This window comes from Panicum virgatum, chromosome 7N, assembly GCF_016808335.1.
Source record: "Panicum virgatum strain AP13 chromosome 7N, P.virgatum_v5, whole genome shotgun sequence".
NCBI classification, from domain to species: domain Eukaryota; kingdom Viridiplantae; phylum Streptophyta; class Magnoliopsida; order Poales; family Poaceae; genus Panicum; species Panicum virgatum.
In genome coordinates this window covers 23548658-23565234 of record NC_053151.1, presented here as the reverse complement: position 1 = coordinate 23565234, position 16577 = coordinate 23548658, and the positions used below count along the sequence as shown (strand labels likewise).

The following is a 16577-nucleotide window of genomic DNA, read 5'->3' as shown; positions in this document are numbered from 1 at the left end:
TTTGTTTTACCTACACTATGTTGTATATGACTTGACCATTTGCTCTCAATTAAATGGAATTAAAATGATTAAATATCGGCTCTTTCATTTGTGGAGGTTAAATGACTAAATTCTAGACCCACATATTCTATGTTGCTATTTGATTTAAGTCTACTGATGACCTTACACCTTGTGTTGTTTAATTTGAAAACTTAATTCCTATGCTATCTACATTTGTGAATCTCTTGCAAAGTTCTACCAACCAAAGCCTATACATACATATTCTTTCATGTTGAAACCTTTAGATTGCAAACTTATATTTTGATGAGTTGCATTAAGATTGATTTCTTTGGTATGAGACTAAGAAGCTGGTCATTCCGTTTTTTTTGTGTAACCTTCTTTTTGCTAGCCTATTTATCCATGCATTGTGAGTTTCTACTTCGGAAATTTTGCAAACCTCGCTGGATATCCACCCTAAACCAAAAATATCTTTTTGTGATTACCTCCTTGACCACAACCCAATTTGAGTATGGATTATCATTTCGACGGAATCAAAAGAATCAAGGGCACCATATAAAGAAAAGTTTTGGGAGACAAGGCTCCCTAGAGATTCAAGAGGTTCTACGAAGAAGAAGGTGAATTTGAGATACTTACCCTAGCTAGTTGGTTCTCTCACTATTCATACTCGAGGACGAACATTCGTTCAAGCATGGGGGATGGCTGGGTAAGTATTCTTTGTTATCAAAAGTTCTAAGGAGCAAAAAGAAAGAAAAAAAGAAAGAAAGAGAAAAATGAAAAATGAAAAAAAGGAGAAAAGAAAAGAAAAATGAAAGAAAAAAAGAGAAAAATAAAATGCTCCTTAGCTCTTTTTGGCTTCATTAATTTTTCAAGTTACTTTGAAGAATTATTCCATACTCAAATCTTCCAACCATGTGCAATCCGATAACAGGATCATCCATTTGCCACTTGCACATGTCCACCTATCTAAATGTGTGTGTTTCATCTTTCTCCCTCTCCAACATTATTTTCCAATGGTCTTTTTGACTAGTCTCGGTAATTCCATTAGATCTCTCTCTTAGTTTGATAATATTTCAAGTATAATGTTTTGCTAGGATTGTTTTTACCTACCAAGCTCCACATAAGCCTTCCACTTTTATATATGAGTAGAATAGGTTGAAGACAATCTAATGTAGGCTTGAGAGACTTGATGAGATGAGTGTTTCCATGATCTTTTGCAAGAGAACCTCACTTATGTTTGATATGCATTCTTTTGAAAACTCTTCACGATGAAACAAGGTAAAGGTTTGAAGTTCGCTTAAGTTTGAGAGCATTGCATTTATTTATTATTGTGGCTTGCTCTTTAATTGCTAGTCTATTATCCATAATGAAAAAGTAGCCGGTCACAACATGAACTTAAATGCTAAATACTTGAGAGAGCAATATGTCTTGTTATGTATGACTAAGTGCAGAGAGGACATTGAGGGGCAACGTTGATTTCTTTATAAGCAAAGCTCTTGGACTTACTCGAGGACGAGCAAGGTTTAAGCATGGGGGAATGTTGGCGCTCCTTAAGTATCCATTTTATCCCTTATTTATCCTTGATAATGGCACGAATTTAATATCAAAATCACTAACCGTCCTAACACCGGCCTAATTATTGGTCATTTTCACATTTGCACATATATTTTGGAGGAACTTCATTTTTGCAGGTTTTTGGCCTATTTTGGAGCATGAAATGACGAGGCTCGTGATCGAGCGCTAACACAGAGATAGACGAAGGCCAAAGCCCATGTTGATTCGAAGCCCATTCATGCACATCCATCCTCCAAGAGAGCCCAAAGGACCAAGCCCACAAAGATGAGATCAAGATAGTTCGGGATTAAGCAAAGCAAATGAAGATTTAAGGAAGGATTGCCTATCCTATCCTTTCCTCGAAGATATCTCCAAGATAACGACGTCCAAAGGGGTGCAATCGTGAAGGACATAAACTCTAGAAGATGCGAGGAGTCTACATGCGAAAGATGAGATCGAGGCGGGCCCGAAAGAGGGTAGGCCGGCCGGCCTAGGCCCATGAGCCGGCCGGCCTAGCCCGTTTCCAAGGCGGTTCGGCCTCCCCTTCGACCGGTGGTTTCCTCGGCTCATAAATAGCTCGCACCTTATTCAACTCGCGGCATCCATCCACCTAGAACTCGATGAAAACCTAGGGCCAAGACCGGAGGGAGACGACGGCCGCTGCAAGTCTTCGAAGTTGTCTAGGAGATGGCTTAGTCCGCCCCTAGCCGCCATAGCCTCCCTGCATGGTTGTGCCATGGAAGAGTTCATGAGCTAGTTGGATTCATCGATGGTGTGCACACGTGGTGATGATCCAAACACATCTATTATGTGAGTAATGATAATCATGTCTTCCGAATCTATTTGCGATCATGTCTCTCCTTTTTTATTTTGTTCTTTCCTTGGGTGCGCTTATTCCTAAATCTATTCTCGAGATAGATTGCATGGGGTGTTCTTGTAGCTATGGTGGCTAGGAGTTCATACCGGATCTACCCAAGGGGGTTCGACACGTCTAGCGTGCTTCAGGGTGCTTTTGTCCAAAGGGAGCGTCGTGACAGGGCGTGGCCTGAGTAGAGGGGTTCCCGAGGGGTTGGATTGGAGGTTTTGATTTAAGGATGCTATTGATTGAGATGCTTGATTTATTTGCTCGTTAGCTTGAACTACAACTAGATGACGATAGGCCTAGTCATGTCTTTGGTTTTGCTATGGTTACGCCTATGTTTATGGATGAGATCAACCTTTACACAACACTCATATCTATTAAAGGTTTACTCTATATGTGCAATTCATGCTTCATGTTAGGATAGATCCGTTAGATTAGATGAAAAACCTTAGGTAGTTCTTTGTCGATCCACGGATTAATAAACCTTGGGGGAGTACTCTAAGGGAAAAGCTCCCACGATCCGTGCGCTTGCGGTACATAAATTGGGGCGCTAAGGAGTGTCAACAGTAATCCATCTCAAAGGTGAAATCTACTGAGGTGTATCAACTTCTTCTTGTCTACTCCTAGAGGTATATAACTAGTCACAATGAAATGCACCAAGTTTACATACCACGGACTGGTTGTAGTGACCTTCAGAAGAGTATCAGCTTGCAGGTAGTCATCAATCGTTAGATCCGATCCTTTAACTTGCATCCTTGAGAGATGATCATCTACATTATTATCTGTTCCTTTCTTATCTCTAGTTTCTAGATCAAACTCTTGTAGGAGCAGAATCCAACAGTTGAGTTGTGGCTTGGCATCTTTCTTGGTCAAGAGGTACTTCAGTGCAGCATGATCGATATATACTATCACCTTAGCACCAACCAAGTAGGATCTGAACTTGTTAATGGCAAATACTATAGCCAGTAGTTCCTTCTCCGTTGTTGCATAGTTGAGATGTGGTCGATACGGTCAAATATCTTACAGGTATAAGATACGACATAATGATGTTTATCTACACATTGACACTGCAGCACTACACTACACCAACGGTGTAGTCACTTGCATCGCACATGATCTCAAATGGAAGACTCCAATTGGGAGTCTGTATGATGGGTGCAGAAATGAGTGCCTTCTCGAGGGTGTAGAAGGCTATGAGGCAATCTTCATCGAAGTTGAATGGGGTCTCTATGGCAAGAAAATTTGTCAAAGGTCTGGCTATATAAGAGAAATCCTTGATGAGCCTCCGATAAAAGCCAGCATGGCCCAGAAAACTTCTAACTACCTTGACATTTGTCGGAGATGACAACTATTAGATCACCTCGATCTTCGTCCGATCCACTTCTATTCCTCTTTCTGACACTATGTCAATCCCTTCTCTACCCATGAAGTGACACTTCTCCCAGTTAAGGACTAAGTGCGTTTTTTTGACATCTCTTGAGAACTTTGTCGAGATTCTCAAGGCACTCCTCAAAGTTCTTGCCACAGGCTGAGAAATCATCCATGAATACCTCAATGATGTTCTTGATCAGGTCGGAGAAGATCACCATCATACACCTCTGAAATGAAGCAGGTGTGTTGCAAAGACGAAACGATGACATTGAAAGCACCGGAAGCACTTGAGTCTGCAAGTGTGTAGGGGGCTCTTGGAGATAGAGATGCCATTACAACTGAGAGTTCTCATTTAGTTTGGTCATACAGTACGTATAGCAGATCATGAGATCACACAGCTGCATTATCATCACATACTTATTATAGCTACTAGCAAGAGCACACAGGACATGGCTCCAATTAATCCATTATAGCTACTAGCAAGAGCACACAGGGCATGGCTCCAATTAATCCATTATAGCTACTAGCAAGAGCACACAGGGCATGGCTCCAATTAATCCATTATAGCTACTAGCAAGAGCACACAGGGCATGGCTCCAATTAACTAATCAGGACAAGGCTACGGCGCTCACGCAGAGGTGGCGGCGGCACAGACCGGCAGGTCTTCCTCCTTGGTCGGTCGCTGCTTGAGGATGGGGTTGCTCTCGAAGAAGTTGACCGGCTTGAGGTCGAAGCCAGAGGACACGGTGGGCATGATGGGGAAGTCCTCCTGGCACGGGATGTGGTGGAACCCCAGAGTGTACCACAGCACCAGGTCCCTGTTCTCGATCGGACGGTCCCTGTTCGTCCATATATGCCATCACCATCACATACAATAATAATAATGTTCCATGAATTACTAGCAGATACGGTGCAGTGCACGAGTGCACAAACTAACAAACTAACCTGTCAGCCCAAGTGGCCAGTGTGTCCTCCCCTTTGCTCTGGTACACGAACAGCCCGCCTGCCCATTCCTCGCTCTTGTTGTAGGGCGTCACCCATATCTGGTTGTTGGTGAAGGCGCCTCTCTTCTGCGGCGGATCCTCGGGGTCGAGCAAGCTGGCCGCGGTGCCGGCGGGGACGATCTTGTAGCCGACAGGGTTGCCGACGCGCGTCTTCTTGGCCGGGTTGACGACATGGAACTCCGCCGGCTCGTAGAGCATGAGGCGCACCTGGGCCTCCTTCTCGCTGCGGGCGACGCGGCGGGTGGCCTTGAGGTAGCTCCGCCGGGGGGACTCGCCGGGGCCCGTCTCCTGGCGGGCCATGTCGACCCGCACGAAGGAGTTGTCGGCGCCGTCGACGTCCATGTCCAGCCGGAAGGTGACGAAGTGGTCGTGGATGACGCCGATGACGTTCTCGGAGAGGAGCGTGCCGTGCATGTCCTCGTTGTCGCGGGCCTGGTTCAGGTGGGAGTAGGCCGTGCCCTTCACCATGAGGATGCCGCTGAGACCAACCTTTGGATTGAATTTCATAGACGATGATTAATTATGTCAGCTAGCTCGCTCATCAGTAAAACAATAAATATCACCGGTAAATATTACATGACTGATTAACTATTAATCCGTCGTCCATGGATGAGTTTTGTAGCAGGCGACATCTCCACTGTTGAGGGAAGTTAGCACTTGCGTGCTCCCAGCATGCTTGCTTATCCTCCTAAATTAGCTTACTAGCTAGCTGATCGCCATCACTGGACGATCTACTGCCGAATGAAATGGATGGAACGAAACGACGCCATTTTCTGTGGACCAATTGTGTTGTGGATAGTTGGAAGCTGAGGCAACAAGCTAGCTGACTATGGGCGAGGCGTCCGGCCAATAATATAATGGCCGAGCAGTGCCAATCCCAGTGATGTGAAGGTCCACTAACAAGCAAGAATAATGATCCCTGATCCTTGATTTAGGGTTCAATTAAGTCGCTGGAATCATCATGCATGAGAATCTGACTGAAGCTAGTACTCCACCCGTAATAATATATTTATTAGTGCAGAGATCTTAAGAACTGGAATTGACAGCCTCCAATTTATTGATATAAGTATGGGAACGTGCAAACCACAACTTCGTGAAAACCCGTGCAAACCACACCAAAAAAATCGTCACACATCTAGATACCTTTCCATTTTTATGTATAGGGTGTGCATGCACTTGCAGAAGCGTGTGCATAAAAAAGTTGCCACGTTTATGTGCGTGAGAGAGAAGGGGGGGGGGGGGGGGGAGTATCGACACAGTACCTTGATGCGGATGAGGCCGTCCATCTGGAACTCCCAGTCAACGATGTAGTCGTAGTTGGCCACGGAAGCCACCATCCGCGCCACCAGCGTCACCTTCGGACGCGACTCCCTTATCTGCAGGAGAGCATGCATTATTTCAGTCTTTTGCCCTTCACCTTCGTTCAGAGGGAGAGCAAATTCAGAGACCAGTGTCACTAGCTAGCTTAGCTTAGTTAGGGTCCAACCACAGATAGAACAACGCAGTACCGCCGGTATACGTTGCATCGTGCATAGAGCCATCGGTTGTTTAATAGCTACCTCGCTCCGCTCCACTTCACCTACTGCGTGCGCCACCCTCTTTTACTTTTGCAGCCGTTCGGAACACGGTTGCGTTCACAAATAGATGTCGTAAACATCATGCATTTAAAAATGGATAGGATGTAGCACTAGATATTAGAAAACTAAGAGGAATTTATATATACCTTTTCCCAATGTGATTTGAATTCAAAATTTTGCATCTCAGTTTCTATGTTGTCCCAAGTTTCTATGTATTTAAAAATGCATCTGAGTTCTGAAGATTCTTCTCAAGAAAAGAAGCTCACTGATCTGTCTACCACCAGTCTTTGTCACATACTTGCTACTGGCGAAAAAAGATGAGAGGCGGCTACATTTGGCACGGCGCGGCACGCCTAGCCTGACGTATAGCACCGGCGCCGTGGCAATAATCTAGTTTAATTTCAGCCCCCCATTTTTTTCTTATTATCTAGATTTCTTTTTCTACCATAACCATTACTAGTTCAATCATGAATGAACTTGCAGAATATCTCTGATGTTACTCTTTTCTGTCACGAGTTCTTCAAGTTCAGATATTTTCATTTTTGTATTCATGAAAGATTGAATAGGACGATTCAGATGCTGTCAAGTTGTTGTTGATCGCATCTTCAGTTCAAGATTCTCGCTCTTTTGTTGTTAAACTCCTAGTCCTACAGTATCGGAAATATCTTAAGCCACTCTCTGTCACACTCACGCCCTCTGCATGTAGCCAAAAACCCTTTTATATTTGAAAGGTAAGAGCTGCCAAAAAGAGAGAGAGAAAAAACTAGAGGAGGAACAGTTACGCGCACGAATGACGAACCTTTCTAGCGTATGACGAACACACAGGGAAAAAAAGAGGACAAGATCGGTGATGGCGAGTGTAATGTAAGCGCACTTACGTCCATGCCGGTGATGGGGCTCTCCGAGTGCCGCCACGCGACGTCGCCGGCGTACCGCTCGAAGACGCAGATCATGTTCTCGCGCACGTAGGGGCGGCCGTCGGCGGCGGCGAAGACGCCGTCGAGGTAGCGCGCGTGGCGCGGGCAGTCGTTGAGCGGCACGAGCGGCATGGCCTGCAGCCCGAAGCCGTACTCGCCGGCGTCCATGTAGGTCTTGAAGTACCAGGCCTCGGAGGGGTCCATGTACGGCACGAACAGCTCCGACGCCATGCCCTTGTACAGCACCTCCCGGCGCGCGCCCGTGCGCGGGTCCTGCACCCGCGCGCGCGACACCACCATGCCGGCGCGCGCGTCCGCCTTGAGGTGGAGCTCCCACCCGCCCCACCGCACCGTGTGCCCGTCCACGAGCTCCACGCCCGGGCCCGACGCCGCCGGCTCCATCGACGGCGCGCGCACCTTCTGGAACCCGAGCCCGGCGCCGTTCGATGCCGCCGCCGGGTCGCCTTCTTCCTGCATGTGGCCGGCGTACCGGTAGTCGGTGTTGGCGGCGGCCGGGATCGGGATGCCGGCGCCGCGGTCCGAGATGTGGATGACCTCGCCCGTGTCCATGTCGACCAGCACGGTGAGGCCCTCGATGGGGCGCATGTAGAAGTTGGCCGTGCCCTCGGCCGAGAAGCACTGGACCTTGATCAGCCGGCGGTTCTCCTCGGTGGGGCCGTACCACCCGAGGGAGATGGGCAGGCACGCCACGTCGGACAGCCGGACGCCGCGCCGGCGGACGGTGGCGTTGAACGCCGGGTCAGCGAGCGGCGCGGAGCAGAGGGACACCTGCTCGTCCATGGTCATGGTCGGGTACCCGGAGGCGGGGACGGGCAGAGGAGCCACGGCGCCGCCGGCGAGGTCGACGGCGAGGACGGAGGCCTCGCCGCGGAACCGGACGACCGCCACGGCGCGGCGCGGGGGCAGCGGGTCGGCGCCCTTCCGCCAGGCCAGGACGGCGGCCTTCTCCGGCTCGTCCAGCGCGAGCGAGTGCACGAACAGGGACGACGGCGACGATGCGAACGGCGGGTGCGCGCGGAGGAGCTCGCGCGCGCGGTTGATCTCGCCGACCGTCAGCGGGTCCAGCGGGTGCCGCGGCACGTCGGTCTCGTGCGACGGCGGCTTGGGCTTGGGCTTCGTCCGGCCGCCCTGTCGGCACCCCCACGGCGCGAACCGGGTGCAGCTGCTGCTGCCCGCGGCGGCGGCGGCGTCCAAGAGCGAGGTTGTTGGCGTGTCGATGCCGCGCGGAAGGTGGAGTGCGGAGCGGACCACGAGGAGGACGAGGGCGGCGCCGAGGGCGAGGAAGATGAGACGGAGCAGGGAGGTGGAGTGATCCATCGGAGTGGTGGGTGTCTCCTCTCCTCTGGCCTTGGTATGTGCACGGCACTGAGCTCAGTAAGGAGCTCTGCCGCCGAATATATGCTGAGTTGGTGACAGTGCTTGGGTGCCTTGGGGGGTTGGAATTGGATTTGGCTCAGCTCAACAGATCGCTCCAGGACATGGTCAAGACTCAAGACTCAAAGACTCAGAACTGCATGCCAGCCACGCACAATCAGCTCGCCACATAGCACCTCTCTTGCAGACTCCAGATTTGTGCTATGCCATCCCACCATGGATTCCAGATCCAAGAACTCTGCAGGAAGGCTATGAGCAGGGTCTGTGTCCAGATTTTGGCGAAATTTCATGCATTTTTGTCCCAACCAAAAGAAACCCCCAAAATAGAACTGTTCATTAAAAAAACGGTAATGCAAATGTTCATTGGAAAATACAACCATTATGTCTACATTTTGGGCAAACTGCCCTGAAGTTCAATGCTTTCTCTGAGATTATCGAAAAATATAAAAAAGGATTAAACCCCAATCCTGGCTTTGAGAACCATCATTGGGCGATTCGACATTGTTGAGAACTCATCAATAGTCCCACACAAATGATTTATAGCCCAAGTTTATGGTATTGCCGTCCCATAATGGATTCAGATTTAACAACTGTAACGACCCAACCCAGATTAACGGCTAAGATCTACTCTGCACGTTGAGTAAACCACACCTGCTAAATAACTCTCTTGCGCTTTCGTCCTTGCTTCGCACAAAAGGTTGCAACCGGAGTTAATACGCTATCCGGACTGGCTATTTAAGTTGGGCTGACCCCTCTTCAGGTTCCGATACGGAACTAAATTCCCGCAGCTACAACTAGGGCTGGACGAAAAACTCGTAACTCGCTAGCTCGCTCGACTCGCTCGTTAATGGCTCGGCTCGAGCTCGACTCGTTTTATAATGAGCCAGCTCGTTTTATAACAAGCCAGCTCGTTTTATAACGAGCCAGCTCGAGCTGGCTCGCGAGCCGCTCGCGAGCCATAACGAGCCAGTTAATTATGAAGCCAGCAAATTTAAATGGGTGCATTGTTAAAGACAAAATTCTAATGACTCATATTTGAAGAAAATGAGTGCTGCAATGTTAAACAAATTTGATAAATATTTGGAAGAGAAGAACAATGTCATGGTTATTGCTACAATCCTTGACCCTAAGTTCAAAATGATATATATTCAGTTCTATTTTAGTCAGCTTTATGACTCCTCAAGGTATGAACAAGAGGTTGCTTATATAAAAAATGAGTTAGAATAGTTGTATAAGAAGCAAGAATTGGAACAATGCTGGAAAATGGGTAAGAAGAGCAGCATAAGAAGCAAGAATTGGAACGAGCCAAACGAGCTATAACGAGCCAAACGAGCCATACTCTGTGATGATGTGTGTTCATATTGTCTCTCTACATTGGCTCGCGAGCCAAACGAGCTAGCTCGAGCTCGCTAACGAGCCGAGCCGAGCTAGCCTGCTGGCTCGTTAGTATAACGAGCCGAGCCGAGCCAATATGTTAACGAGCCGAGCTATAACGAGCCGAGCCATAACGAGCCGAGCTGGCTTGATATCCAGCCCTAGCTACAACGTCCCGCGAGCTACGTGCTACAGTACTCGGCCATTTAGCCCAACCCATCATCAGATGGGCCCAACCAGGCCAATGGGCTGTTACAATCATCCCCCGTTGAGGACTCGTCGAGTATCAGACCAACTTACCCATATGGGACAAAGGACCAGGATCTCCTCTCTTGGCTCACGACTGTATGTCCTAATGCCAATCAACACATATACATGCCCCGTGAGCTACAGTAACCATGACACACTGTTGCTGTTGCTGCAGTAACTCGGCCATTCAGCCCAACCCATCATCAGATGGGCCCAACCAGGCCAATGGGCTGTTACAACAACCATGTAAGAAGGTTGTGAAAAAAAACTTGTCGTCATGCGGCTTGAGCACTCACAACATAGGTCCTAGTTGAGTACTAGAAAAAAAAAAAGATATGGAACTTGGATTCCCAGGATGCCCTTGGAACATGATGCTGAAGATAAGTTTGCTTGAAGGTACTGCTGGCACAATACTCGGCTTACAAGAGACTATAATGGTAAGACAAACAATTTAAATTGGTCACACATATGCCTTCAAGTTGCCAATTACAAAGGTTAACATCTTGTTGAGGGATGCAACTTTTCATATAACAGATGGATCTACTACTATTGTCAATTTTTTCCATTAGCGAAGCTTTATCGCTACTAGTTTGGAAGAACCGAGAGACGAGAGTGATCTGGAGGGGGGAGGGGGGGCAGGGTGGGGGGTGGACCATCCTAGAGCTGCTGCACCAATGGAGATATGGGAAGGATAAGAGAGAAAAAAGAGGGAAGGAAATATGAATATGAAATAGACTTTGTTTGGAAGTGAATATGAATACAACTAACAACATTTGAAATAAGTATGGATGGAAAAAAATGTGCTGCTATTATATTTATATCTCATCTTATAACATAAAAAATAATGTCGCAAGACAATCAATCAGTAGACCAAATGGAAGTCGTGATTTCAGTTGAGTGCTTGGACTAATCTTTCAATGGAATGGACTATGGTGGCATTATGAATTTACGACTGGACTTCTCTTTCACAAAATAGGAGCAGTTGCACAAACTTTCTGCTAGTTTTTTACTAGATATATTACATTGGAGAAGAAAAAGGAGGAGCACCATGCAGAGATGATCAGAGTATCAGTTCGCTGGTGGTGCACATAACCGTACCTCATAAACGTCAATCAGATTCGATATGATTTCCCGGTGGTGGCAAACTGTCTGCTAGTTTATTCAAATTACAGTCTGGAACCATTGTTGTGCTTGCCAACAATCTTAATTCTGCTTTTTGCAGAATTGGCTCTCCATATTGCAAGCTTGTGATGGACGTGATCATAAACTCTTTGGTCTCCATCATGAACTTCAATCTCTTCCAGTGCCACTGCATTCTCCACAAGGAATTTTGTGAGTTTGACTTCGAAGCAGTTGAAGGACTCCAGCTTAAATTCCAGTCTTATCTTCCTCAAATGACTCTCCAAGCAAGGGAATGAACGCACTTTTAGCGGATAAAGATCCCCATCGTCAAACGTATCGCCATCAACACCAGACGATGTAGAACAAGTTACCCTTTCAGATTTGAGTCTCTGAAGTAATCCCATGGATTTTTCCAGGTCCAACTGAGCTTGCCTTTCCTCCGGATGGCGAACCCAACCGGTGGGAGTGGCATATAGGTCTCCGTGGATCTCGAACATGAGGTGGAGTTCCTGCAATACTGGGCAGCAGTGGAGCAGGTTTCCAATCGCCACCGCCGTGCCGTAGCTATCCAACTCGTAAGATCCTTTCAGCTGCAGGAACTTGAGGTTGGGAAACACTTTGAGGAACGCTTGTTCTTGCTCAGAGTGGACGGCTATGTCGTTGATGTCCAGGAGCTTCACCTTCAAGACTACCAGACGGCTGAAGATACCAAAGGAGTCCCAGAACAAGGCGTGGCGTGGTGTTTCCGTGGAGGGCTCCCTGTCGCTGTAGCACCACCGCGTGGTGCAGAAGCTAAGCTGAACGTGCTGCAGATGCGTCGGCGGGCCAGACGGCGTCGTCGAGCTGAAGGGGAATTTCTCCAGAAACCCCTTGTACAGCAGGGAGCGAGCGTTCGGCGCGTCGAGGTCGAGGCCATCCGTGTGGTGGCAGTGCATCAGCGTCACGGCGACCGTGGCGTTCGGGGAGCGGAGGAGGACGCGCCGCGGCAACGTCACGGTGTACGAGTCGTCGTCGTTGCCGCCGCCGCCGCCATGTTCTTCCGACTTGAAGGAGACGTACTCGAGCCAGAGCCTTGCAAGGTTGGGCGCGGCGTCGAGCATGGCCTGGAGGTTCTCCACGGCCGAATGTATAGACACCATCTTGAGCGTCTCCAGGCGGTCGAAGACGGCGGCGCCCGGCGGCCCGAGCGTGAGCCCGGCGAGCTCGAGCACCCGAAGGGACTGGCATGGAACGCGGCTTGTGGGCAGCGCGTACAGGCGGCACGGATCGCCGAACTCGACGCGCAGGCACACGCGGAGCTCCTCCAGGCCACGCACCGCCGGCGCGGCGAGGACGGCGTCCATCCCCGGCGAGGTGCGCATGGCGCCGTCCACGAAATCGTCCTGGAAGTAGCTCTCCACATGGACGTCGAGCCTCCTGACCGGGCATCGGCCGTCCGCGCCGAGGGCCGCCAGGGCGTCGCGGAAGAGCGCCCTGCCCACGCTTTCGCCGTCGTAGCCGTGGCTCCAGTAGGACCTCGTGTCAAGATTCACGGCGTCCGCCCAGCGCCACAGCGTCCGCCACCGCCGCGAGAGCACGCTGGTGCGTGGGGTGTCGTAGACGTCGAGGAAGGAGAGCACGCGATGCAGCGCCCGGTCCGGCAGGGTGGACAGCCGGTCGACGGCCATGGCAGGCCGGGATGGCTGCGGCGGCGCGCGAGATCCGATCCTACGCAATCTGTTTTCTTGTTTTTTTCCCCCGAAGGAATAAGCAATCTGTTTTCACAAGCCGTGAAGAGTCGAAGAGTAGCAGAGATGCGTTCGGCTTTTGCGGCGTAAATATCGGATCTGAACTGAACTGATCAAACAAAATTTAAGAAGCAGATCCAATCCGATCGTGCCGATGCCATGGTTTTCGCCAAGAGCGACGGGATCATGGCCGCCGGGCCGCCGCAGGAGGACCGGCTGAGCGACCTCCCCGACAGCGTCCTCAGCCACGTGCTCTCCTTCGTCAGCGCCCAAGAGGCCGCGCGCGCCGCCGTGCTCTCCCGGCGCTACCGCCACGGCTTGGCCAGCGTCCACACCCTCTCCTTCGTGCAAGAGCAGGGATCGAGCAGCACGGACGCCGGCAGCAACGACGCCAACTACCGGGAAAACGTCGAGAAGAGCCGCAACGAGGGCTTCGTCGCCCTCGTCGACGCCGCGATCTCTGGCCGCCGCCTGTGCGGCGGCGGCGGCGAGCCGGGGCTGCGCGCCTTCCGCGTCGCGTTCGACTCGTTCCACCACTCCCTCGCGGGCGACGTGGACCGGTGGCTCTCCGCGGCGACGCGCGGCGGCGGCGCCGCCGCCGTGGATGAGATCCACGTCGACGCTCGCCGGCAGGAGCAGTGCGTGTGCGCTCGCGAACGACCCGAATGGTACTACTCTAACAGTTCGGGCGTGCAGGTGGAACACAAGGATGAGTCCGACGGCGACGACTTTCGCAACCCGAACACCCGCGATCGGGCGTACCGCGTCCCGAGGTGGCTCTACCACCTGGCGCCATCACTGCGGTGGCGAGCATCACTGAGGTGGCGAGCATCCTGGTGCAGGCTCCAAACCTTGAAGTCCTGACGCTGCTGATCCTGCCGGATCTGGATGAGATCCCGAGGTACCAAGCCGCGGTCATCTGCGACCCCAAGGTCGGAGTGCTGGAACTGCCCGATGCGCTGCCTGTGATCCCGTGCTTGCGAGACAGAGTTCGGGAGATCAATGTCGTGCACTACCAGGGGCGAGTGGCGCAGAGGACTCTGCTCAAGCTGCTGCTTTGCATTGGGTCGGCACTGGAGGAACTATATGTGGTGTTTCCGAAGGGGAAGTACGCCGTCCAATCCATGCTGATGGGCGAGATCGAGAGCTGGGTCATGGACCGGCATGTCAAAGTAGTGTTTGCATGATCAGTGTCTGCACATGGATGCCGATTCTTTGCTTTGAATAAAGAAAAGGGGGGAAATGCATACCCACACATGTATTTCTGTTCTATTTGATGAACAAAGTTCTGTCCTGGGTTATTTTATTGCCCTTGTGGGGGGTGGCAAGCAAACCCTAGCCGCGGTCACGCCCCCCCCCCCCCCCCCCCACACACACACACACACACACACCCTCCCTCCTCATCCCACCCTCGCCGTCGCCGGAGGGGCTCGCCGGAAGCCCGCGCGGCGCCTAGGATGGCGGTGGCGGGAGTTTTTTTTTTGCCTAGGGCCTGCTGCGTGCTCCGAATCTGGGTGGGCGCGGGGCACGGTGCCGCCCTCGACAACGCCCCACGGTGGCGGCCTGCGGCTGCGCGCGGATGGTGTCCCGCCGAGCCCGCAGCGGGCGGGGCGGCTGTCGCTCGCGCGTGCAGCTGGTGCGGTGCCCCCCTTCCAACTTCCCCCTCTCTCCCTCGTCCCCCATCCACCTCTCCTGCTCCTGCTCCGGCGGGTGGCCGGCGGGGCCGATCCGGACTCCCCATGGCCGGATCCCGTGCCCCCTGCTCCAGATCCGGTGGTTACCGCAGCGGTGGTGGCTCGCCGTTGGGCGGGTCGTTGGCCCCCTAACCCTCGATATCTATGCCTTCGTCAGGCTTGCTCCGGCGGGCTCAGGCCGGGGCTGGAGGCGGCCTACGCCGCGGCGGGCGGCAGTCGGGCGCACTGCGGCACGCATTCGTGAGGCCGCCGGCTAGCTTTGACGCGGCCGGCGTGCCTTGTTTGGGATGGAAATCCTGCCTGTGCTCCTTAAAACAACGATGGCATCTGCGGATGTCATTTTCCTTCGTGAAGGCGTTGTCGGAGCACTCCTGCGAACGTGCTCCAGCTCCGTCTTCCTCTGCTCCGGTCACCGTTTCTCTCTCCCCAAACCCTAACGCCCCTTTGTGTTTTGTGCTCCTTCTCCTCCTATACTTCACTGTGGCCATTCTTTCTTTGCCTCTCTATTATTATGGTTCAGCAAGTGTCTGCTTCTGGCGCCTCTACTTCGTCGGTGCTCTCCTTGCTGATGGAGACGCCAAATCAAATGATGGGTGTCGCCTTGCTGGCCCTTCCTCCTTTGGGGCTTCCTCCCCTCAAAGGGTGTTGGATGGCGGTACACGGCACCTGGATGTGCCCCAGTTGGTGTTGTCCTCAGCTTGAAGGGAGGTCGTCGTTTCCGGTGACATATTGGTCAAGTTGCTTCCCCCACCCTTAGCCCCATCCTGTTGGGCGAACCCTCCCAAATCGTAGGAGGGCAGCACTCAGGGCGGCGTAGATGCGAGGGGTGTTGTGGCGGCACTTTGGCTCATGTGACTCTGGCAAGCAAGTTGCTCGGTGGTAGCTCGTGTTGACGACTCTATTGGATTCTACTATGGTTCAGCAAGTGTCCGCTTCTGGTGACTCTACTTCGTCGGTGCTCTCCTTGTTGATGGAGACACAAAATCAAATGCTGGGTGTCGCCTTTGCTGTCCCTCCCTCCTTCGGGGATTCCTCCCCTCAAAGGGTGTTGGATGGCGGTACACGGCATCCAGATGTGCCCCAACTGGTGTTGTCCTCAGCTTGAAGGGAGGTCGTCGTTTCCGACGACATATTGGTCAAGTTGCTTCACCCCGCCCTTAGCCAACATCCTATTGGGCGAACCCTCCCAAATCGTAGGAAGGCGGCACACAGAGGCGGCGTAGCTGCGAGGGGTGTTGTGCAACACTTTGGCTCATGTGACTCTGGCAAGCAAGTTGCTCGGTGGTAGCTCATGTTGACGATCGGTAGAATGCACCTCGCGTTTTCCTGTTGTATGGGAGTTGTAATTCTCTGTATTCTTTGTTTGTGACTTCACTCTGTACTTGTGTTGAGCTTATCCCGCTCCATGGATCCGTCTATTTTCCCTTCTGTAACTTCTCCTTGCTTCTCGCCGCATGACTGAGAACTCATGTAATCTCTCCCTAGTATGCCAGGGACCAGACATGTACTGTGCCATCTGGCTTTCGATCAATGATAATCAAGTAGGTGGGGATACCCCCCCCCCCGAAGTTGTTCGAAATTTTTTTTATTGCCCTTGTCTGCTACTCTGGTGAGATCTTCCCCTGTCTCTAGTGTATCTCCATTCTCCAGCAAGGTCAGGCTTTCTGATAGATTATGGTTGGGATTTGGGAGCAAAGATTATGGATTTGGATTTCGAGTTTTTTAGGATATAAA

The 16577-nt window shown here is 51.4% G+C and overlaps 3 protein-coding genes across 3 annotated transcripts; 1 reads left to right on the top strand and 2 right to left on the bottom strand.

Annotated features, from left to right (window-relative positions):
• Positions 1-4076: 4076 nt before the first annotated feature.
• Positions 4077-8766, bottom strand: LOC120682500 (primary amine oxidase-like). The gene is made up of 4 exons (XM_039964453.1): positions 7244-8766; positions 6051-6164; positions 4730-5277; positions 4077-4623 (listed from the first exon to the last, which is right to left on the bottom strand). Exons 1-4 carry the CDS (start codon positions 8618-8620, stop codon positions 4413-4415), a joined length of 2250 nt encoding a protein of 749 aa, XP_039820387.1. The 5' UTR covers positions 8621-8766; the 3' UTR covers positions 4077-4412.
• Positions 8767-11466: 2700 nt separating this feature from the next.
• On the bottom strand, positions 11467-13089 carry LOC120681047 (F-box/FBD/LRR-repeat protein At5g53840-like). Its single transcript, XM_039962600.1, has one exon. It carries the CDS (start codon positions 13087-13089, stop codon positions 11467-11469), a length of 1623 nt encoding a protein of 540 aa, XP_039818534.1.
• Positions 13090-13308: 219 nt separating this feature from the next.
• LOC120681046 lies at positions 13309-14336 on the top strand. Its single transcript, XM_039962598.1, has 2 exons — positions 13309-13938; positions 13992-14336. Exons 1-2 carry the CDS (start codon positions 13309-13311, stop codon positions 14334-14336), a joined length of 975 nt encoding a protein of 324 aa, XP_039818532.1.
• Positions 14337-16577: the final 2241 nt, after the last annotated feature.